At 43.0% G+C, this 25,643-nt stretch overlaps 1 protein-coding gene across 2 annotated transcripts in view; it reads right to left on the bottom strand.

Moving 5' to 3' along the window:
• Positions 1–24,807, bottom strand: part of DACH2 (dachshund family transcription factor 2) — a 265,668-nt gene extending 240,861 nt beyond the window's left edge. Inside the window, exon 1 of one of the 2 annotated variants that reach the window (XM_068157673.1) lies at positions 24,146–24,807. In XM_068157673.1, the coding sequence (XP_068013774.1) occupies positions 24,146–24,696 (551 nt within the window). In that variant the 5' untranslated portion in view covers positions 24,697–24,807. The remainder of the gene's footprint in view (positions 1–24,145) is intronic. The other variant, XM_068157672.1, reaches the window with a different exon arrangement.
• Between the last annotated feature and the right edge of the window lie 836 nt (positions 24,808–25,643).

Below are 25,643 nucleotides of genomic sequence, written 5' to 3'. Positions count from 1 at the left end.
TATACTAAGATTTTACTTCTGTGTCAACAATGCCTCACTCAGAGTAACATGAAAAGGCTGTTAAGTCCTTTTTCACAACAAAAATAAAGCCTATAGGAGGCTATGAATTCTCAGATTCTCTTTTGAGCACTGACTCAAAAATGACAGGATATAGTCTTTCCCTTAATGAAAAATCTATATTTATCACTCTATTGTTCTTGTGTACTGATCCTACTGCTCTCTGAGGCCAAAGTTTGAATATATTGGATTTTGAAATAATAGCCCAAGGCTCTGAGATGCTGGGTCACGATACATAAATGATGAGAGGGTTGTTCCCTATTTCTCTGCTTCTCACCACAAAAAGAAAACACAAATTCCAGGCTGAAAACCTACTCATAAGTGTAGCAAGCAAATTATGGAAGGGTATTCACAGAACTATGTACAATAAAATCAGAACATTCTGAGAAAGATTATCTGCCTGCTCAAAGAACGTAACAGAAGCAAAACCTTATTTTACCTAACTATAGATGTGGAAAGCTCAGTTTGTTTGGCTTTTCAATCTTAGTCCCAACTGGGTTTGCATATAATAAAGAATCAAAATATTTGTAAACACTAATTCAGTTAGTTATTCACTAATAACTAACTTCAGCCTCTGAATCTGTTACGCTTCACACTTAAGATTGTGAGGTAGGGCAGAGGCTGAAGAAACTCCCAGCTACAGTCTGCTAGCACTGAGTGAATAAAGAGATGTTTTTTAAACTTACTGTAAAATTTAAGGCTGCTGTTATGATGAAAACACAAGGGGGAGAAACTGTGAAATATTTTTCACCACCATCCCCTAAGAATATAGAGTTGCTGTTATCTCGAGGTCTGTAAAGTTACACCCTCTACATCACTGTATTTACAGTGGGTAGGAAAGAGCTGCCCCTCTAAATTTGTTCTTGGATGTGTCTTTCTTTTGACCTTGAGCACTCAGAACCACTCACTGCAATACTCATCTCATCCCAGATTCCAACAGACTTTCCCATGAACCTCAGGATATCTGATCTTCATGCTCTTTATCAAGTACCTGAAAATTAAGATCTGAGATGTCAGCGGCACAGCAGCGAATACCCAGTGAGAATTAACACCTTGGGGAACCCTGAGATAACTGCCACAGCAACTGCCATAGAAATGCAAACTGAACTTTGTTATGCTTAATGAACATTCTTGCTAAAAACTGTTCCATCTAGATTAAGAATTATACATACAGAGCAGAAATGCAGTGTGTATACTCCAAGGAAAACTTAAACCACATCAAACACACCACACCCCCCAGCACACCACCCTCTCTAGGCACACCACCCTCTCTAGGCACACCACCCTCTCTAGGCACACCACCTCTCTGGGACTTCTTACAGATCAAAATGTCTCTGATTACCAAAAACTGCAACCTCAATTCTGCAAGTCTTAAGGAAGACAATGCCATTAGCTGCATTCCATAAGCCAGACTGATTCAAGAAAAAGTCACTGTTTCCTGCCAGGCACAAGGCACCTAAGCAAGAACCAAAGCAGCTCATGGTCCATTACCTGTGAGTTGACAGCCATACATAAGGCTGTTCAGTCCACACAGATGCCTTCTGGACACCCTGTCCACCACACTTCCACCACAGCTGCTCTACTCAAAGGAGCTTTGGAATGTATTCCTTGCATATGACAGATTCCATACATACTTTACATTAGAAAAAACAGTCACTGATAAAGTTTGGAAGGAATGGCTTCAAACTGGAAGAAGCTGGACTCAGATTAGACATTAGCAGGAAATTCTTGCTCCTGAGGGTGGTGAGGCACAGAAACAGATTGTCTGGAGAAGTTATGGAGGTTCCAAGCCTGGAAGTATTCCAAGCCAGGTTGGATGGGGCCTGCAGCAACCAGGTCTAGGCCTGCCAGTTGGCATGGGGCTGGAACTAGATGGTCTTTAAGAACCATTTGGGTTGAAAGAACCTATGATCATATGAATACATAGGAAAGTACACCACAGATGTAAAGAAAGAGGATGACTTATTCTCTCCAATTGTCTTCAGTGAGATAGATGATCTCAAGTTATTTCATAAAATGTCATGTAGAAACACTGTTCCTTTTAAGTTTGTTTTGCCACATAAAAACGTTAAAAACCAGTTTTTAGAAGCAGAGTAAACTGGGTTCTGAGTAACTCTCCAGTTGCAAAAAAAAATGAATTATTGACGAGAGAGATTCCTTTCCTTCATTATTACATCTGTATTATAGACAGGTGAAGAAGGTTGTGTGCTTTGCTTCGGGTTGCTGTTGGTTGGTTGTTTTCTTTGAATTACCTTCAATCATTTACCCAAGGTTAAAACATTATCCTGTAAAAGGAGAGCTTTTCAGTAACAAGGTAACAAGAAGGAAAACAATGAAATAGATTCACATTGCCAGTTCTCCCAGCTAGCTTTGCTCCTCTTCCTTCCAGCTTTTCCTTACAGTAACACCTAAACCATTCTTTCTTTGCTGCCACTTCACAGAATTCACACATTATCTGCCTACAAGTGACTTCTTATTTAATAATGCAGAAACTGAGCTAGCTTGCCATTGCTAAAACTGTGATCATGTCTGTGCAACTAAAATGGCAGGCTCACTGAATTATCACTGTCTACAGCTATTTCTAAACATCTTACACATCAAAGTCAGCATTTGCCAAGAGCTACAAAGCCATCTGCTGAACAGCTACCAAAACTCAGTTACCAAGCTCTCTGTACCACTCTGACCCTCACTTCAGCCACAGTACTCTCTCCTCACACCACAGAGGCAGTGAGAAGGAAACTGATCCCCAACCACACACACCAACCCTTTCTTAGCCAGCCTCCAGAACTGCAGGTGCCCTGTTTTTATAACTGAGACAGCCAGCATTCCACCTGGGTCCTTCCAAGTCACCAGAAATCAGCCAAGATCGAGAACCTCAGGTTACTTGGTTTTTTGTTGTTGTTCCAGGCATTGTTTCCTTCCCTTTCAGTGTTCTCACATGTAGCTGTACTCCATCCTGCTGCCCAGGAACAAGGAGATAACACCACACACTAGTTCACCAGGGAATTTCTATTATGTCAGATGCATTTGCTAGGGTAAACATGAACTGCTTTTGCCTTTCCTCACTCTCCTTCCTCCTTTTTGCTATTATCTTCTTGTGCTGCTATTTTTAGCAGCTGCAGAGTATTTTCAGAACACAAAAGTTCCCTTCTCCCCCCACTCTGGTTGTGTATACTGACAAATTGGGATGTATTTTTAAAACCAGTTCAAAACGTTAGATTGCCACTTACAAGTCATGCAGACCTAGGCTTGTGTGCAATTCCATTCTTCCTTTTGCTCCAACCTTCATTTATGAGGACATTTATCATTTCCAGCCTTTTATTACTGATCTGATTGCTGGTTTCATTTTGATTTCCAGACTGTGAAGCAGACTAGAAATGTTCTTCTAATTAAAAAGGATCTTGGGACCAGCATTCACATAATCCCAGCACTGACCTGAGATAACTGCAGCTGCTCACATTAGGGCCTTAAAAAGATGGTTAGGTTCTCCCTGACAAATTCTGTCAGCAAGCACTGCCTATGGTGAGCCTTGAATCAGTTTTATACAGGACAACTTATTGCAATCACTAAAACACTGGTCTTGGAACAGTCTCATTATTTCTAGTAGTTCACTATCACTTATGTGATTAGTTTAACTCTTAATCCTACTATTCTTATTTATTAAAGCTATTAAAGCTAAAGAACTGTTTCCTGGACAAGCATTACACTGGTTGCAGTAGGCTACTTACAAAGAAGACACTTTTGACTATCCTAATTTAAAATCACTTAGAAAGCAAACAGACAGCCAAGATTTTATTAGGGAAATAAATAAATATAAACAGACTTGGATCCTCAACATTTGGGACCACAGGTCACACTTTCTGCTGCAGGTTAGTCTTTCTGTCTTGCTGCAGCCCAAGAAAGTGCATCATTAGCACAAAACTGAGCTTAAAGCAACACAAAAGCATCCCTAGCAATTATCCTCTACGTAAACACAGGCAGTTTAACCTACTACATGCAGAGGGGTGTGTTCTTCAAAGGGCAGCCAGAACCCTTTCTCACCTTTACAGAGCTCAGTGACCACATGGACCCATCTGGTTACTAAGATTCCTTTAACTCTGGATCAAGTTCAGCTGGTTTTTTTCCATCCTTGATTTTTTGGTTTATTGGGTTGGGGTTTTTTTCCCCTGCATAAAATTTTGTGGAAAGCATCATATTTACCTTTGTTTTTGTTTCTCTCCTTTCGCTGAATGATGAAAGGAAGGAAAGCATGGAAGCAAGATGGAAAGGAATGGCAATCCCCAAACCTCTACTGACCAGAGGTCACTATGCTGCCTCACGAACCGCCAAAGCTCTCACACCTGAAGTGCTTCATGGTATTGCCAGGGTTGGAAGGGACCTCAAGGATCATTTAGTCCCAACCCCCCTGCCATGGGCAGGGACGCTTCACACTACATCAGGTTGCTCACAGCCACATCCAGCCTGGCCTTAAAAACCTTCAGGGATGAGGCTTCTACCACCTCCCTGGGCAACCTGTGCCAGTCTCACCCCCCTCATCTCTCCCTTAGTGCCTGTAAACCCAATACCACTCTTGCTGCCTTGATTTTCTTTCCCTCAAAATTAAAGCCACTCTGATTCAATATTGAAATTAGAATGTCTCATTACATATAATATTAATTAGTGCAAGTCCATTATTACATTCCCCATTATGCAGTAAAGGACATACTTGGAAAAGTTTTCTTTCTAACTGTGCTGCTAAGTGCATTTGAAAGGCAGATGTCATTTATCCACACACTCAAGACCACCTGTAAGCTTCAGAACTCACTATCAAAAACCCTTTTATTCTTCTAAACATTGCCATTACTACTGCTTTTGTTCAGGTGACATCAGTGTTGCATTCCTACTATTGACATCTGATGCATCACATCTAATTTACTTAAAATACACATTCTTCTCATTCAGTTTACTCTCTAAAAGCCAAGCAGCAGCTGCAGGACAAATGTTGTTACTTAAAAACACAGCAGAACACAAATGAAATGTAAGACTGAAAGGAACTCATGAGAGTTGACTCCCCACATTTCACCACAGAAAAGTTATTTACCAGCTATGGAGCTAAGTATATCTGATTAGCCAAGCCTTACAACTTTGTTTATGACCTGAAGGCTCAAATAAAAACTAAATACATGTCACCATGTGTGGTACTAACCAGCCACCAAGCCACACAGGTGACCATGTCTAGGTTAGTTTATATTCCGCTGGGACTTATCACCTGCTAATTTCACCTGTCCTCTCTTACATGAGCAGAAACAACTAACAAGGACTCCCTATTCCCCTTCTCCAGGCCAGTAGTGATTTCACAGCTTTATACCACCCTTTGCCAAGCTGCTCTTAACCATCACTCAGCATTCTGCCATTTTCCCCTCCTTGACTTTGTGTCCTTTAGACAGCTGGAAGCAGACCAGAACTGCACAATATTCAAGACCAGAGAGCACCTTGAATTTACTCAGCTACACACCACTGGTTTTTTTTGTCTCATACACTTTTCCAAGTAATTCCTAACAAACACTTATTCTTGACTGCTCCACGCTAAAGAAATGCTAAACCAGATCATGGCTAGCTTTACTAACAAGGTAATTCCTCAGATACTTAATTTTAAGGGCAGGCTGCCTGTACAGGTTTGGGGACACAAGGTAAAGAGACAAGATTCAGTTGTGCTATGTCTACCATCAGTATTTGCTTAGTAAGTACATAAAGAGGCCCCAGGCAATCTGTTTATATTTAAATGGATCCAAAATTGATGTGCCCCATTTCTATTTCATCCTGTTTACTGACAGAGGGCTGGAAGGTTTAGTAACCAATTAAATGGAAGCCACATGTGCCAGCATGCTCCATAAAGGTGAATGCTGCCGAAGCACTCTCACCACTGCCCAAACAATCGCTGTCTGCTGCCAAATTCAATACTCATTTCCTGTGATAGCAGTAACAATACAAAGTGTCTTGTGCACATACTGAAAACTATTACAGTGTACCAACTCAGACACTGGCTAAAGTATCCACTTCAAAAAATAGGAGATTATCCATTTATCAATCTATGCTTTATATTATTCATGGCTAATAAGAAGGGTTTGTAAACACTCAAGCCTAGAGCACCGCAGAAAGCAGCGATTCTTAGAAAGGTCTTACCCTGCGTGTCTGTACAGCCTGGAAATTCCAACCTCACCTTCTTATGCTTCACTAATTATTTTAATCATTGTTAATTTCTCCCAATTCTTAAAAAATGACCAAGAGAAATTAGTTTGGCAGAGTGTACACTTCAAGAGTAGCCTACGTACAGCCTCCACAATTTAAGAGGTGTACACACTCTTCCCAGCCTTCCTGCTGGCTGCTCCCCTTCACCTCCCCACAGTTTTGGTACAACTGCAGTGTAAGAATCATTCCACATTGCAGCTTGAATAACTGTGAGTCACAGACAGCTAATCACAGGCCCATGGTAAATAAAGGTGACTTCTTTAATGCCTGTGAGTCTTTAAAATTACAAGTTCAGCAACTTCTGGAAAGCCAAGATTAGAACCTCTAGGAAAGAGCAGAGCTATGGAAATACATTGATACCATCACACAACTATGATTAGTGTCTCACCCCTCACTCAGCAGCTCTTAGGCTTCACTATCAAGAACTGTGCATCCTATTGGGGTGGACAGCATGAGACTGCATTGCTTTCAGCATATCGAACTGGAGTTTCACCCCTGTGGGTGAAGACAGGTTAGTCACAGTATGCTCATGAAGTCAAGGAATTGCAACAAACAAGGCTTTGTACAGCATTATCCACGATTCCAGAACTGTGCATCACACACTGTATGTGACAGTCTGAAGCCACAGATAGTTCAGTGTTCTGCTACTTCTCCAGACCTCTTTTCAATGCCAGAATGACATTTCCTCAAAACCAGTCAATTAGTCCAATGCAGTTAGACCACAGAAAGGATTAGATTTGTATTTCTAAACTAATTGGGGAACTTGAAGAAAAGCTGAGACCTGAGGCTGTTCAGCCTGGAAAAGAGAAGGCCGAGAAGGGACCTTATCAATGTCTATAAATACCTGAGAGGTGGGTGTCAAGATGAAGGTGCCAGGCTCTTTTTGCTGCAAGCTAGAACACTGAGGGTTCCACCTCAACATGAGGAGACACTTCTTTACAGTGAGGGTGACAGAGCCCTGGAAGAAGCTGCCCAGAGAGGTTGTGGAGTCTCCTGCTCTGGAGATTTTCACAACCCACCTGGATGCATTCTTGTGTGGCCTGCCCTAGGTGATCCTGCTTTAGCAGGGAGGTTGGACTGGATGATCTCTGGAGGTCCCTTCCAAGCCCTGTGATTGGAATCATTCTGTGACACTGTGAAATTAGCAGACAAGTCAGTAACTCACTCAAGACTACCCTGTAAGGATTCTCATTGCTCCTAGATGCCATAACTGGCTTAGGTCTTGCCACCAATACAGGATCTTGCTTCAAGATCATACCAGTGAAGCTGCACACTGGTTTAGTGTTTTGTTGAGTCATTTATTCCAATTTAATAAATAACTCCAACTTGATTCATATTAAAACAGCCTTTAAGTGCTGTAAAGATTACTTTATCTGCCTGTTACACATTGTGGCTTCAATAGCATGAGAGATATTAGCAGCTACTGAAGAGTGGTTTGAGTGCATAAATCCCACGAAAGATCCTTTCATTGGTGGTTCTATTAAAACATTTCTTCGAAGGAAGATCTGCTTATACAGGTAGAAGCAGTACATCCCATACAGGTTAAGAACACTCTCCTCCAAGCATTAAGCACTCCTGAAGCAAATCTTCCACATGAATTTATGTAGGTACTTTTGCCCAGAAGTCAGCTGAGAATACTGCCTGTGGTAAGACCACCCATCGTGTCAATGACATTCAGAACCACTGTCACAGGATGAAAACAAAACAAAGCTTGATGAGAACACAGAAAATCAGAACCATGCAATGGACTCTCCCTCAAGACAGTCACTCATACAAACAGAATGAATGATTATTACAAAACAAAGACAAATCAAAACTAAAGGAAAAAATAATAGTCAAGTGATAGCTTTCTTCCCTTTACTTGGATATAATCCTTTTGTTTGTAAATTAAAAGACAGATTAATTATCACACAATATCAGCCTAAGTACAAAGCCTCTTTTTTAATCTCTACTGTGGTGAGTATCTGGATCCAGCAAATCTTTAAAGTCTAGAATTATTTTCCCCTGCAGTATCACAGAATCTCATACCCCCAAGAGTAAAACTGGTCTGCTTAAAGTCCTCACTGAGATGTAAGCCCACAGTGAATTCCAGAACCTTTTAATCCAAGAGGAATTCTTTCTTCTTTGAGTCTCTCATAATACTGAAAAAGCATACTTAAGTTTTGTGCACTGAAATGATTTCTACAAACATTCTTGGTACAAATATTGCGTATAAAAATTTTTCAACAAGGTTTTCTCATCTTTCCTTTTGTGAAGGATTTTGGGGAGATAATGATGAAAAAAAAAAAAGTCATGTAAAGATAGATGTAAACTGATTTAATTCAATCACATTGCTGGGAGGTACAGAAAGAAAGGCAGCCTCCCCATCCATAAAGTGCTTACGAAAACATCCCACCAGCAATTTATAGCTGTGTCAGACAAATGAAAGCAGTGTCAGAACTTGAATCCTTTATGCTGAAGCATCCAAAAAACCCACAGAAAAACCACATTATCTTACAGTCAGAACTTTAATTGCTCTCAAATTTAATTTGTGTATTTTTTCCCCTGTTTAAATCCCCAAGACATATACCTAACAACCAGCAAAAACCAGAGAAACAGATTCATAGAATGGCTCAGGCTGGCAGGGACCTCAGAGATCATCTCCTCCAACCTCCCCACCATGGGCAGGGACACCTCTCAACCAGACTTAGCTGCTCAAGGCCTCATCCAGACTAGCCTTGAACACCCCCCAGGGAGAAGGGAACCACAACCTCCCTGGGCAGCCTGTCCCAGAGCTCCATCTTACTCTGCTTATAAAACAGAAAATATAGAAAGCAGGGCTCTAAGCTGTTGAGAGGTCAACGACTAATTCTCTTGTAAATACATGCTTAAAATAGGAACTTATGATCATCTAAACATCAAAACTTAAGCAGCACCTCATTCATATCAAAGGGAAACTCCCCAAACTATGCACATGACTTTAGCAAAGAGGAGGCTGTTCTCTTTAGCTGGGCACTTGCACTTTGGGATTAAAAGGCAAAGTTTGGGGGCTTTTTGGGGGGATGTTTCTGTGTTTGTTTTTAACTGGCAGTTACATATTCAAAGCCAAGAGACTGAGATGCATGAACAGAAGTAGCTGATAGGCTAAGAACACCCAGCTGTACAATGACAAGCACTCCTACAAAAGCCAACTACACATATTTTGTCTTTCAAATCAGCAGTGCAGCCAGACACTTGCACTACCTTGCTCATGAGAACTGGAAGAGAAAGCACTAACTGACTCAAATTTGTGAGCCTTAACAATTGAAGTTAACCTGGAAAATGAAGAGTAAAGAATGGCAGTAAGAGTATCCCCTTATGAAAAAGCTGGCCAAAGGCAGACTAGAAAGAGGAGAGCAGGCTTTTATTGTTGCGTTTTGAACAGACAGATTTAGCTTGTACTGCTACAGTACCTTCCGCAGCTTCATTGTCAGGTCCCATTTTCTGCTTGCTCCATTCTCCCCTTCTGATTCAAAACCATCCCTTTAACACATCATTCCTAATTAGATGATTAGTGCTTGGAAGGGCAGGAGATAAGTCATTTGCATAATTTAATCATAAAAAGAAGTTAAAGATACAGATTTTGCTGTTCGTTTGTACAATTATCTTCACCGGCCTGGGGGGCTGAGATATTAATGTGATTAAACAGTATTTCTGCAAACAGGCAACTGTGTGTCCTCTATTAAAGCAGAGCTGGAGGCAAATGAAAAATTAATTTTAGAAGACAATCAATTTTATTCTACATGACTGTAATAAATAACAGCCCATCTGCAGACAAGTCATTAGGCCCTGGGAGGCTGCATGTGTCACAAAGTCTAAATGACATACAAGGCCGAATTTTCCACCAAATCCAGTCTGAGTAATAAATAGTCCAGCAATTGCCATTCCTGTTCAGCAAGTGCAGGGGAGTTCCCAGGAAGATCAGGCACACAAAGTGCTCATCGCTGCCCATGAGCTAAGCCTGGGCAGCATACAGCAATACAGGTTCTTGGTGATTTACCCTTCATCGTGTTTTCGGCCTCAGCTTGAGAAAGGTTCGTGTTTTTCCACAACCCCTTGTGTTTGAGAGACTGCTGCTGCTTTGTAACACTGAATCAAGAGGCCTTGAACAGAGCTAAAGTTTCTTATAGAAGGTCTCCCAATATTCTGCTGAAATAATTTTCAACTGAATACTGAAGAGAATAAACCAATCTTAAAAAAAGTCCAAGCACTTGAATGAATACCTACATACAGGGGCTTCAAAAATAAAACAAGCCCAGACTTCGCTGAATTCTCCCTGCAAGAATAAATCAGAGCTGACTCAACAGCCAGGATACTGCCCAGGATCAGGGAGACTTTATGAAATGTACATGCATAGTAAGTACATAAAATGATCAGTTTCAGGCTTTTTAAACTGCATTCACCTCCACTGAGAATATTAAATCCCACTCCCTTAATTACAAATAATCCAAGGCTGAGCACAGATTTGAGACCAGGTAAGGATTTCTGAATATTTGCCATGCACAGTAACAAGTTGACAACATTCTTCCTGTAGAAAATATTTAGCATTTATCACCACTGGTAAAGACTTTCCACAGTGGGAAAAGTGAAGATTCCTACACAGGTCTGCACAAACACTCTGTGATTCCCCACTCTTGGCTGCAGCTTAGCAGGCAATGCAAGCACACACTTACTGACTCTTGCCACTTCTAGCCTGTGCATTGCTTTTCATCAGGAGAATTCAAATACACAGAGATTCTTTACCTGAATGTTTGAGGGCTCCACTATGTACTTTCTCTATGCCTGTTTTCTATCTGAGTATATGGACTTCAGGGAGTAATTAAAATCTATCCAAATATGAGATTAGGTAACTATTTAGGGGATACAACTGATTCCCAAAGAACCCTTCCATTATTTCACTCTCAGATTTGCACAACCCGTTTCCTGCTGTGGACCAAAATGACTTACAGATTATTTCATGGATATGCATTTAGTTTTGATTGCTTTCTGCACTCCTGATCCAAAACCACTGAAATCAATTGAAAGTCTCTGGTTCTGCAACGGTTCCATTGCAGAATTTCATCTGCAATGAGGTCAAAAGGACAAACTAATCTCCTCCTTCACGTGAGATCCAAAGCCTTCACGTTCACACAGTCTTCTCTACAGTGTTGCACAGAAATCTTATAGCCAAATATTAACAGATTCTTTAACTGAGTCATTAGCACTTCAATTGCATCCTGTGCTAAATCTCCAGTACTTTCTTGCTATCCCATGACTCAGAGTGGGTAGTTTCTGATCACCATTGACTATGGGTGTTTTAAAACTTCCAACAACATCACTCCAAGACACACAATGAACTGAATAACGACCCTTATTTGCTCTGAAAGAAGGGCATTTGAAACCAGTGTTTCAAAATAGGGCATTGTGAAAAACCACCAGCAGAAAAAGGAAGTTTCCAGATTTGCCCAGTGATGTAACAGAACAAAGCAATCATCCTAAATACTTGAATAAAAATGTTCTTTGCCCACTTATTGTCTGTAGATTTGTTTACTATCACTCAAGTTCTCACAGCACTAGACATCAAAGGGGATTATTTTGGAAACAGCATGACATCATCACAAACTATTTCATGTGCATAAGAAGCTTCTAATCAGAAAGCAGAAAAGTGAACAGGAGCAGCAGGGGGGGAAAAAGCAGCAAAAAACCCTTCCCCCAAAATAGGCGTTTGGAGGTTCAAAAGAAAGAGGCTTACAAGGCCAGACAAGCTACAAACCTCTGCTATCAACATCTGGTCAAGAATGTCTTCAGGAACTTCTGCAACTTAAAGACTTTTTTAACTTGCAAGACAACTCAATGACCATTGCACAAAAGAAAGGCAACCTGCAGCTGCTGCCTACAGTGGAATGCAATTTGTGTATTTAGTTGTTATGCTGCTATGGTCAATGACAGATCCTGAAGAGTGCCAGAGAAATTCCCAGGCAGCAGCCGATGAAGGTGGGGGTGGGGAGTGATAATCACAGAACAGGCACAGCAAGAAATTCTGCATGAAATTCAACATACTCTGCATGCAGTGCACAGATCATCAGCTCTCTCACAGCAAATCTAACCTGCTCTGGTCATATCAGCCCACTGCACACCCACAGTACACACAACTTGCTCAGAATCCCTCGCCTGACAGTGATGTGCTAAAGGACCCAATTGTTCAAGCACAGTATCTGCAGTCCAGGCCTTCTAACACCCAGGAATCCCAGACAAACATACTGCAGCTGTCATCTCAGCCTCCTTGTTCCTTCCTTCTCCCTGTGAATCAACAACCAACTCCCATTAAGGGTTTATGCTTTGAGAGACACCATCACAGTGAGCCAGCAGCAGGTGGGCATAATATCTGCTTGTGATTCCTTTCATCTTTCCTTTTTTCCCCCCTAGGAAGCAGATGGGTGGAGCACCTACTACAGCCTGGCAGGAGAAAAATTACCCACATCTCCTTCTGAAATCATCCACCCATCTCAGAGATCTGAGAGGCACTAGGACAGCTACATTCGAGTACCTTTTGTAACATGCAGGTAGACAATGACCTGGATCAGAACATGCCAACGTAAGAACTCAGCCCTTCAGCTTAGCTTCCTTCAGAGAAAATCAGTTCCTAAAAAGTACTCAGCAGCCTCCTGCCATGCTCTAGTGAGTAATGAAATGACTGTTGTAAAGAGGCCTACAATAGGTATCACAAATATCTGTGCTGTTTCCACACCACTAATGACTACAGGTTCTCTCAGTATAACAAGAGGTTACATTTTTCAGTTAGTAAAATCAAAAGATAAAATTGTAAATCTTTGAGGACAGCTAAAAAGGTGGAACAACATTTATTAGTCTGTGGGAAGCTATACAAATGGGAACTGTATTGTTTTTAAAAGGCAAGACAGGTGAACAATTAAAATCTCCTGTAACACACAAGAGAAAACTATTTCATGAAATTGCAAGACAAACCTCCTCAGGTTGCAGTAGGAAGAAGCAGATTTGTCTGCACCAAAACTCAGTTGTGCAGAAAGTAAAGCAATTTACAAGAGGAGAGCTGAAAGAAATTGCAATGATTATTGTTCTGATCTGAGACAGGACATTCAGTTCCAGTGTAGGACAGCAGGATCAATTAACCTTCCTCAGCATTTCTGACAGAGAGACAGGTTTGCAGTGTGTAAGTTACAGCAACGATTCTGACCAAACCTCTTCTGAATGCTGAGGACACTGCACCAGCCCTTCCTCTGGGTACAGCCCGGTGCCAGAGCACAGCACGCTGTTGGGGCGCGCACACGGTGATGCGCCGGGGAGCAAACGGTGCATACAGAGTTCAGCAAGTCTCTGGTCTTCTGCACAAATCACACTTAACTTGGGTCTCTGCAAAACAGAGCAACCTTGGAGCAGCTGAAAAGGATTTCTTAATGATGAGATGCCCAACAAGGGATTTTGAGAAGTCACTTATCAGACATGAACTGCTGTATATAAACAGCAAACAAAGCCTTGCAATCCTACCAAAACACTCCAGGACCTGCAAATATTTAGTTCATGCAACAGTGAAAACACAACACAGGTCATTACCTTAGATCTTGTTTCAGTATTCATACTCTGCTGCCAGCAGAGTATTTTCTAACTGCCAGCACTTTACTACCTTGTTCTGTCTGGCACTTTTGTTTTCTGGGGGGTTGAGTTGGGTCAGGTTTGTTTAGGAAGCATTTTAAGTCTTGCCTTTTTTTTTCATCCTTCTATTTTTCAGTATCATCTCAGGAAGCTTTTCCTTCAGAACACAACATTTGCAACTACAAGGACAAGAGGCAGCAGCTCCAGAGACCTGCAGCAGCAAGGGGAGGTGCCTTCATCAACTCCACAAAAAACAAGAGGGATAATGTTTCACAGACATCTTCTGATGAACTGCTGTACAAACAGCCCAGCAGCTATCACACATGTCCCAGACACAAACAACTCTTACGTGTTCAAGAAAAGCATAATGTGTAACATTTTAAACATACTGGTAAGTACTTATGAATAAAACATCTTTTTCTTTAAACTATCTTCATCTTCTTAATTAGCAACTCTTAAATTACGGTAACATGCAGGTAACCAAATCTCCCCGCTGGCACACCGTCTGTGCCAAGAGCTTTCCTACAGCTACCTTGGGGTTTTTTTTATCACAAATATACAAATATTCCTTCTCAGGCAGTGCTGGGGAATAAGACACCCCACCTAGGAATTCTGGAAATCACTTGTGAGATGGAGGAAGCACAATCTGAACATGACACATTGATTCACAGAGGGCTACAACCTGCACTGTTCCCGTAAGGGCAAACAATGACAGAGCAGCCATACTGGCCTGCACAAGCATCTCACCAGTAAGGCAGTGACCACCTCAGTGGCCATAACCATGACACCCACCCATTGCTTCAACCACTCCCACTGAATCCACTCATCCCAAGGAATGCCAATAATGTTTTTATTCTACAGTACAGTCATATTCCATAAACTGGCTGCCCACAGAGGCTCAGAGTCCCCATCCTTGGGAAGACACAAAATTTGACTGGACACAGCCCTGGACAGCCAGCTCTAGCTGACCCTGTTTAAACAGAGCAGCTGGACTAGAGGGTCCTGCTAACCTCAACAATTCTGTGATTCTGTGAAACACATTAGATTGAGAACTGTGTACACAGACAGCGTGAAGCAATTTTGATTAGGTTCTTGAATGAAGTGTTCTGCTTGAATTCCTCTGTCCATACAGGTTTGGAAACAGGAGAGAAAAATGACTCATGGTTCTGCTGAAAGTACCGTGAGGGCATTCCAAGCTATGAGCTCTCTTGCCACAGACTGACAGAAATAAAATCAATGCTGGGAATATTACTCAGATGGCTTGAAGGAGTATTAAAAAACCTGAAGACTTCTAGCAGGGATACCATTACAGCTCCTATAGCCACCTGAGTTCAGTTAGGAAATTCAGCTCATGTCCATAGCAAATGAAATTTAAACTAAACCTCTGTATTATCCCCAAGCCCTTCTCTACGTGTACAAAAGCTTCCAAAGATCAAAACTGATTTCCATGATTTGGGAGAAAGGCTTTGGAATAAACCATAAAACTGAGTTACAATATACACACAAATGTGTGTATTTGTCTGTATGTTATATCATATGTGCATGCATTCATTACATATTTACAATTCCACTTTCATTTACATTTACATGTACTCTGTGATCAGAGTTTTCACATTTTATCAGAGCAGTGAGGGAGACCAGTAACACTGAGCACAAAACAACGTGAAAAAAACAGTACCGAGATTCTTTCAACTCAAAATCAGAGCCACTGCTGTTCAAAATACCATTAGAACCTGAAGGAGTTCACCCTACCAGAGACCAAAAAAAATGCAGAGGTGGCATTCAGAAAAGAACAACCTTCTGGCATGAAGAACAGTTCTGCTTCTTAGCACAGGAAACCCTTCACAGCCTTACAAGCTGGTGAGAGGTATCAGTTTGAGTCTTGACTAGAATAACCCAAAGTGCACTGATGATGCAGAACACAACATATTTCAGTACATTCTAGTCAGAAACAGACCAGACTGCACATACTTTTAGACCAAATAAAATAGGTAACATACTGATGCTAAAAATATGCTTCTCACCCAAAGCCCTCAAAGGACTTTTTTCCTTTGCATTTCCATATTTAACTGAAGGGGAAAAAAATGAAACTACCTTATATAAGGAGGGCAATAAAAGAAAATAAATCCAAAGACATTACAGATGATGACCTCACTGCCCTGCACTGTGTCACACACAACTACAACTAGTGTTGAGGGCAACTGAACTTATAAAAGCATGTGGAAGAGTTCACTGCATTTAAGATTTTCACCAGATCCACAGCTCCAGAATGCAGCAGCTACCTAGCTCAAGAAGGAAAGAAAGAAAATGAGTTGAACTGCTAGGAAAAATCTGAAAGAATGTCTATTAAGGATCCCTCCAATGGTTATACTCCTATTCTATATTGGAAAATAAATCTCACTTCAACAGCTCGGTGTCTGTGTGCCAAATCCTTAGCTAACGCTGCCACTAGGAACCTCCAATTAATGACAACAGCAACAGAGCTTTATGTAGCACAGATAATAGAACACATGCATAACATAGCCAGGTACCTCAAGTTTTATGCATTACTAGTAACAAGCCCATTAATAAAGAATAATCCAGTAAAAGCACTGTTTGTGATAGCATTACCATACTTTTTAGTTTAAGTAAAAGGAGTCTCCCTCCTAAATAACTACTAAATGCTCAGACTTCTAACATATTGCTGCAAGCTATAATGGTTATAACTGTTAATCCAATACACCTTTTATACAAACCCATAAACACACGAGTGGAAAAATAGCACAGATGTTCATCTCTAATGCAATTTCCATTCAATTTCCTAAGTGCAGTCCCTGTGTGCAAACTAGCTTAACGTTATGTTTAGCTTGCAAATTCTTTTAATAAATAATGAATGCAATAAAACTGGGAGATCAATGGCAGGCTGAGAAATCGTAAAAAAGAGCCTTTTGTGCTCACGCTGTTGCCGATTTCAAACTTGAATCCAGTGGCAGATCGATAATACTTTTTCTTTTTAACCCATCACATAGCTAGCAGATAGGCTGGATGTAGGTTAAATGCTGTTACCAGATATCAATTTCCAGAAACTTGATAAGATCAGGCACAATTGCAATAGAACATTTTATACCTTAACATATTACCCAACAATGGAGGCTGCTAAACATCACACTTCCAACCTCCGCACAGTAACAAACCACTTACTCATTTGGTTTGATTTTTACTTTTTGGGGTAAGCAGTTATTTGTAACTGAGACCAGAAAGGCTCTGACACAATATATTTTAATGAGCAAAATGAGCTCAGCAGGTCAAGATGTACTGACAAGGAAATATAATCTCCCCACGCTTGCTGGTGACAATAAACTTTATAGGTGCATACAAAACAACAACATAGCTGTGCTCCCAAAAAGAAAGGAAAGAAAACACACTTGTGTTTTACAGGACTCGGATATTGGAACCTTCTGGGGTATCAAAGTACATTAGTTAAGCAGTATTGGTGCTTCTTACAGGTTGTAGAGTGGGGGAGAGGGGAAACCCTATTACTAAGTCACTTTGGATAACCATGCTTCAGCAAGAGGGAACAAAGATCAAAAGCCTGTAGCCCCAAGGGACAGTTGCAGTATCAAGCAGGATAAACCTAAATCACTAAGAATCATTACTAGCTAATGTACTTGTGCTGGGTAATGCACGTTTAATTGTAACCTATAAACATCTTGCCTTAGCTCACGCCGAACGGAGCACGTCACAGCCAGCAGTAACTCTGAGTCTCCTCATTATGCTTGGGTTTGCTAGTAGCACTGTGTACATAGAGAATCACTACAATGCTGCCCTTCTGCCCATCTATGGGGCTTCATTACACTGATAATCACATGGAAGAACTCAGAAAGCAAGCAGATGGGAACTTTCTAGGTATAATAGAGCAAGGATGGGGATGGTTTTGTTCGTAACTTCAGAACACACAATTACAATTCCTGGAACAGGCACAGAAAAAGATTAAAGGTTCTAAATTCAGCAAGAACAAGATCGGACTCCCCAAGAGTGCCATATATGCAGAGTTCTTCCCAGAATGGGTTTTAAGCAACCCCTGGCAAGAGGGGCTCTTATCCTGTGAAGGGTTTTGTAAGCTCTTTGCCCTTTTTCTGGCAAAATTCTACTGCCGTGGAAGGGAGGTTCACCTCAGCAAAGTCACAACATGGCCTTTCCGGTCCAGATTTCAACACCTTTTTAATATTGATACTGACAAACAGCTCTTACATAACATGAATTCCAGTCTGGACGCATGACAAACATGAAACTAAATTTTACAACATCTCAGAAGATTCATTTTAAGTATTTTCTGCAGGATCACCAAGCTAGACAGCTACTAGCTTCTCCCTCTAAGGCCACAGTCCCACAAGACAGGGCTTTTCTAATTCAGTGGGTTTTGCCGTGCTCCTCAGCTCTACCCAAGCCGATTTTCACCTGCCTTTTAAACAAATGCACACCCACAAACAGAGGCTGCGTCTCCAACCACAGCCCCAGTGTGAGAATAATTTCCCATCCACAGAGCCGGTCACTTCTGGAGGCTAAGTATAATGCTATTGCCACACATTGATATATTGGTGAAAGAAAGGCAAATACAACAATGCTAAAGCTCAAACTCATTTGAATAAACTGTGAATTTCTATTACATATATTGTTTCCTTTATCAAATTGGAACTACTGAAGCAAGAACACCAAGAATGCCAACATAAATCTAGATCTGTTACAGCCAGTTTCTCCAATTTATTCTCAGAAGCCTTAATGACAAAAAGGCAAAGTTGTTCTGCTTGGAGGAGAGATTAGGAAAAAGAACACTCACGACAGTTTTTAACATTAAAGAGCTACAGAGATCAGGTTTAACAAAATGATTGAAGCAAGTCACAAAATACTCTTTTATCTTCTAAAGAAAAGCAAGGAAGCCCACAAGTGGGGTAATAAACACTAAAGAATAAAAGCCAATAAAAAGTGTGCGCAGCCTACGCGGGAAATAGATCTTCATTATTCATGGCAGAGCACTTTACTCAGCCTTTTCCAGAATTTCAAACCCTTCCACCAAGACACATTCCAGCCTCTTATGATCTGCGTTCCACAGGTTTTGCTCCAAGATAATGGATACCAGACTGGAGATCAGAAATTAATGGTGACCGACAAGTTATGCTAAGCAGCAACAGAAGCATAATAAACAAGCATTCCTCCTTCAGATCTAACAGAGACTGAACCCAGACACATTTAACTTTTTAATAAGAATTAAAAAAGGGAAGAAGAAAAAGCCTTACTTCAGCCTGTAATCAATTTGGACACAATGATATGCTATTTATAGCAACACTCTTAACATGTTCTAGTCTTATATTATTTATTTGGATCATTCCTATTATAATGAAATATTAATGTCGAGAAAGTGGTTACTCTGTTAAGGAGCTATCCCATGTTTAGATTTTAATATTGATCTCCACTATTCTGGAATAATTAAACAGTCTGTATGAAACTGTAGTTGCCTGGCTTTGTGTCATAACACGATCAGAAGTTTAGCATCTTCCCCACAATGATGCCACAATTAAATTTATATTGTGACCTATTCCTAAAGGCAATTTAGTTATTCCAACAGAAGGGGAAAAAGGGGATACCGCCACTTTAAAAGCTTCAATCTCTTTGACATTGCTGGCAGTGTATGGGAACATTAATGCATCTGTCATGATAACAAGCTAAGAATAACATCTAGACATCAAACCGAGCAGAGAATCCATCTGAAGTGATTCATTCAGATCTGTCTCATTGATTTATTAAACACAGGGCAACATCTGCAGCCTCACAGAGCTGCTTGGCAAAATTAATGCAAGATCAATTCAAATGGAAAAAAGTGCAAAAGAGATAAATCAAAACACAATTTGCATGCAGTTCCACAATCAGGCTTATTGGGTGCAAATGCTCAATTTCCCTCCCAAAGCAAATGAGTTTAAATGTTGTTTTATCTTTGCAGAATTGTGTGATTTGGAGTGACAGTGAAGAGTTCTGCAGGTTGAAATGGTGAAAAGGAAAAAAAGGAGAAGAAATGCTTGCAAAGACCTTTTGAATATGCAACAAGAATATCATTAATACCTAATTGTTTAGCTTTTTTGTCTTTGCTACAAAAAACACAGTATTTTTCAGTTGTAGAAGTCTCAGTAGGAAATTGCATATGTATTATGCATATACACATGCAGGAAACATACAAATACTCCATTTCTGAGGAAAAGCATGTTACACTTCAAATGGGGAGCTCTATTGCTATGAAAAAAAAAAGAGAGAAGGGAATTTGAATCAAGGCTTCTCCAGATTGGACATGCATCTGATGAAAATATTCAAGTCTTTTAGTAGTTCTGAACAAGCAAAGACTTTCAAGACATTCACCAAGAATTTTTTCCAAAAGTATAATTAATCTGTGCAGAAAGTGGAAAAATTCCTTTCTGCATCTCCAGCAGAACCCACTCTGTTAGTGATCTCTCTGAAGTGAGTCTCCTCTCCAAGGAAGAAAAGGAAACAGACAAATTCATCATTCATTTCACTGTAACATGCCAGCACCTGCAGAATTCACAAATTTGCCCAAGCCTCAATGCACGCTAAATATTTACTTAGGCAAAAGTTTATATAATCAGATTCCCATATTTAAATCAATATACAAGGAAGCTCTGTGCAGTGCTACATGACTGGCTTGTTTTAATTATAATCTTGACATCATTCTCCTAATAAAAGACAAAGTATTGCTGACTATAGGGTAGCTTTTAATAGACAACATGACTAGCCCCTCATTATCTCATAAAACGTCAGCATTTACTGCTTAAATTCATTTCTAAAGCCTTTTATTGTTTGTGAACAGCCAAAGTAATGGAAAATATTAGCTTAACTGGACACTTCAGATAAAAAATGAGCCACGTACTGGAACAGTGTTTCTGGGAAGAATCCTGATATTCACTGAAAAAGGCAGACCAACACTATGCCTTTTCTTGGCCAACAGCATCCATCAAATACAGAATAAAATAGGTCGTGATCATACTTGTACAATCCTAATTTTAAGGAATGACTTATTTACCATCTTAAAAATGTTCCTACTACAATTTTAAGATCAATTGAAAAACAAACACGTTATGCTTTACTACTGAAATTACCATCATTTTAGTAACCTTTCAAGGTACTGCAAAGCAGTAACCGGGTTTGGTAAATAAGCTGTCCTTACTCTTGACTTGAGGATGCTGCCTGTAATGAAACAAACAGTTAGTTCCATTCTACAAACCTTTTTTCCAAATTAGATTACATGATGATGGCTAATGGCAATCACAGAACATTTTGTTTACACACAAATGAAAATTATACATGTACTGCTTAATAAGATACAAAGGTCAAGGATGCCAGATACAGGCAGTTCCTGTTACATACAGCGAGCAGAAACATACCAGAAACTTTTGCTCGCAGGTAGATTTTTCTGCAGCTCTCCTGAGCTCTGTATAAAAGCTCAAGTAAAACAAAAAAATGCAACAGAGTAAGCAGAATTTCGCTTATTTTCAATTATATAGAATTGATGGTGCATAGTCCAATTAACAACAACAATCAGAAGTATAGGCTAGCATAAGATGCTGACTTTTAGTAGCCAACCACAACTGAAAATGACAGCCAGCACTTAGTGCTTTTTCTGGCAGCTCACGGGTTTAATGTCGTATTTGTACAGTGTTCAGGTACATATACACCTCTTCATAACTTAAAATAAATATGCATTATAAAAAGCAACACTCAATATTCAGAGTCGAAAGTAACACTGGACTTGTGCAGTGGAATACATATATCGAAGGGTATGCTTCTAAAAGACCACATTTTGTCGAGGCTTCACTTTCCAGGCACTGCGTAGCTGTAACAGTTCTACCACGCTTTGAGAGGTCACTACAGAAAACAAAAATCAGATCACTGGAGTACTTAGCTAGTTTTAGGCAACATTTCTCCCCCACTAAGTATGGGCTGTTCAAGAATCTGTAAATAAAAGGACATATTGAGCATTCAATTAGCATGATGGAACACAAGTAATACCGTTACGTTACAACGCTTGAGAAAAGTTTCAGGCATGCCGATAACGCCATTGTGCATGACACCTGAAACCCGGAGTGCCAAGCACACTGATACCAGTCGGGTATTCAAACCAGCGGCACTTTCTCGAGGGACGGAAAGCCTGAGGGATGTTTCAGTAAATGAGAAGCTTTAGGAAATGCAAGGGGATCTGCTTGCTTCTGAACGGGTAAGAGTACATAGTGTTTTCATAACGAGTCAGGGAGAGCTTGTGCTTATGCACGTGTTGAAAGCACTTTCTCAGCTGAGAGATCTGACTCCATTCAGATGTGTTTCTGCTCTACCAAATCCCCCCTCAACAGTGCTCTTGCGGTATCTGCAGCCTCTGACCATGTCTTCCTTCCCCTGAGTGCTCCTTTCAGACCCTCTCAGAGCATCACTGGGCTCCTCACTCACAGCTCCCCTGGACGCCCTTCTCAGGGGCTCTTTGCATTACTTATTCCCTGACCCCATCACAGCACTAAGTCTTTGTCAAAAAAGGAGGGGGAAATAAAATTGTGAAATACAAGTTTTAAATGTTTAACACTTTGGTATTTCTGGACCTTAGATCATTTGGTTGTAAGAGACTAGAAATTATCAGAGGGCATCTAAAGGCTGTATCATTAAATCAGACCCTTTATTTCTCTAAGGAGAAACTTTGGCACAGTCACAGAAATGTAAATGACGTATTTCTGTAGCGGTCAGCTTCCACGCTAGCCGAGCTTCAGAAACACTTCAGAACAGCATCTACATGTTAAATGTGTCCCTCCGTAATCTTACACTCATTTTATCCCAACACAGTAGTCTCAAATTTTACTTATTAAAATGACGGTGTTGTGTATCAGCAGCTGTGATGTCAGAGGTGCTTGACACCGAAATAAGCACGCAGCGGGAGAAGGTGTTGCAGGAGCAGAAGACACCAAAAAAGGCACCTCTCTGAAATAAACGTGCCCAGGAAATGACGGCAAGCATCTCCAAAATATCACCTGTAATGTCAAATAATTTGAAACGAAACAAATGCTGCTGTCCAGGAAGGGCTGGCGGTTTGCTCCTGCTCACAGAGCCACAGCCGGATCAGGTCCCGAATTAGAGCGTGCTTAATTAAGGTGCTATTAAAAAAACACAAACCACACACCCAACACGTTCAGCCCTGAACAGTTAGGTGACGCAAACCCCTCAGTTACTAAGTATTTGCATGCTGCCAGTCAGATACTGCACCCAAAGCACCCCGAAACCACCTCTGCAAAGAAAGTTTTCCCGCCAGACAGAAAGCAGGAGCAGGCTGAGATGGAAGTGTTTTGCAGAGGTACCTCACGAACTGCTGAAGCAGTCAGTGTCCTCTCCAAACACCCTGCCTCACGCCCCACCCCACGGCACCAGGTATTTCTACTAAGCCCCGAGAGAGTTTTTGTGTTTATTAGATCATTATCATTTCTAAAGGCAGCAGCTACGAGGTCACAGACCGGGATTATAACCCCAAGTACGAAAGACCCAGCAGGGATCTCCCATGAATGCAACCCGCTCTGGGCTCGGTGATTTAAACACATCAGGGCAGGGGCTACGGCCACCCCAGACCTCTTCGCTGCATGACAGAATTACTGCCGACCGATCCCGAGCAACAGTTTGTCCGTGACCGCCCAGCCGCCCCCGGCGGGCATCTGCCGGCCTCGGGAGCGAGGATCCCGAGGAGAATGGAAACTTTCAGCGCAAGAAAAATAGCGGAGAAAACTTTGATGCTTTTCTTAGGATCGTACAGGAGCACTACGAGCTCTCCCTACCAGGGCGAAAGTTGGAAGCCCTGCGCGCAGAACCACCCCGCTGCCCGGCGGTGCCGCCCGCCCCCAGGGGCTAGGGGAACGCTGAAAAGTTTTCCACGCTGGCACGCCGCGGGGCTGGGCTCCCCTCCCCTGGCGGCACGGCCGAACCTCAGCCCCGCTCCGCGAGCGGCGCCCAGGCCCGGCCCGGGGCTGCTCCGCGCAAGACGGCGAGCGGCCGCGCAGCGCCCCGAGGGCCCCACCCCCTCCCACACACAGTGGGCGTCCGCGGGGAAGTGACGGGACCCGGTGCCCCCCACCCCCGAGCACGGCTTTTGTGGGCAGCCGGCCCCCAGCGGCCGGACCCGAACGGAGCGGGGCGGGCGGAAAAAGAAGAGCAAAGTTTTGTGGCTCACCTCGCGTTGGTGCAGTCGTTGTACAAAGTTTCGAAGTCCTTTCTGGTGATGAGCTTGCAGCGGTTGACGCCGGGCTGGATGGCCCCCAGCCCCCGCAGGATGCGGACCTGCTCCACCGTGCACACCACGGGCGATATATCCAGGCGCTTCAGCTTGGTGTAGACCGTGTGCAGCCCTCCCACCAGGTGCTTCAGGAAGAGATCAAAAACCTGCGGCAGGCAGATCAGCTCCTGCCCCTCCACGAGGAACGAAGCTACCTTCACCCCGTGCAGGTCGACCATCTTACACTCGTTGCCGCCGCCCCCGGCGCCGCCACCGCTACCGCCGCCGCCGCCACCACCACCACCACCACCACTACTACTACTGCCGCCGCCGCCGCCTGCGCCGGCCCCGCCGCTGCCGGCAGAGAGAAAACTATTGACGAGGCTGCTAGTGAGGCGCGGGGACTCCGCGGGGCTGGAGTAGAGAGGGTCCGCCCGGAACAAGCCCGCCGAGCCCCCCGCGCCGCCGCTGGAAGTTGCGGCGATGACGGGCGGTGCGGAGACAGCCATGGCCGGCCAGCCCGGCTCCCCGCCACGGCACGGCGCGGCTCGGCTCAGCCCCGCGCCCCCGGCGCGCACTCTCGTCGCGCTCTTTGCGGTACTACTGAAAACAGCCGCGCGCCCGCCCTCCCACACGCAGCGGCCGCCGCCAGCCGCGCGCCCAGACCCCTCCCCAGCGCCGCCGGGGGGGAAGAGTGACAGCGCCCTCCAGCCAATGCGCCCAGCCCGCCGCCAGCGCGGCCTCGCAGAGTGGCTGTCGGGCGACGGGGCGGGGCAGTGCCGGCCTCAGCACCTGGGCCGTGGGGCGGGAGGCGGGAGGCGGCTGGGCCGGCTCGAGGCTCCCGGAGGGTGTCTGAAGGGAGCGTGGCCGGTTCCTGCCTCGCTTGCCCTTCCGGAACTCTTTCTTTGCGCCGCAAGAGTAGGAAAGTTTTGGTGGGCCGGGAGGAGATCTCGCGGGCGCAGCCCCGGTGCGCTGAGGCAGAGGGGTGCACGGCTGTGGCCGGCCCCCTTTCGCAGGTAGTTTGAGCGGTCGCTGCGCTCCGCTACCTTCCTGACTGTAAAAACACCTGCCACGGCTGCAAGAAATCGGGAGAGACGGGGAGCGGGCAGCGAGGGTTGCGGTGCACGACTCCGTCAGGTAAACAACACATTCGATTTGCCACCGCTTTACCGAGCCCAAGCACGCGTGGTAACTCCGGTGCGCGGCCCCGGGAGGCAGCGGCAGCCCTGCGAGTGGTCCGGGTCGGAAACGGAGCCCCTCCAGCTCAGAGGAGGCAGCGTGTGCTGCGCGGGCAGGACGGAGGAAGTTGTGAAGAGCCGTGCAAGTTGATCAGTCACAGCAGGCGATCTCCATTCTCGGGAGATCTTGCGTGTAATTGCTTGAAATCTCCAGATTCAGATGCACCATCAATTGTGGTTTAGATACAATGGCATCAGTGCTGGCGCCTGACTGTAAC

The sequence above is a fragment of the Melanerpes formicivorus genome, unplaced genomic scaffold (assembly GCF_026170545.1).
Source record: "Melanerpes formicivorus ecotype bairdi unplaced genomic scaffold, bMelFor1.0.p_v2 SCAF_37, whole genome shotgun sequence".
Classification (NCBI taxonomy): domain Eukaryota; kingdom Metazoa; phylum Chordata; class Aves; order Piciformes; family Picidae; genus Melanerpes; species Melanerpes formicivorus.
Note: the sequence above shows the minus strand (reverse complement) of the source record. Positions and strands in the feature narration are given on the sequence as shown.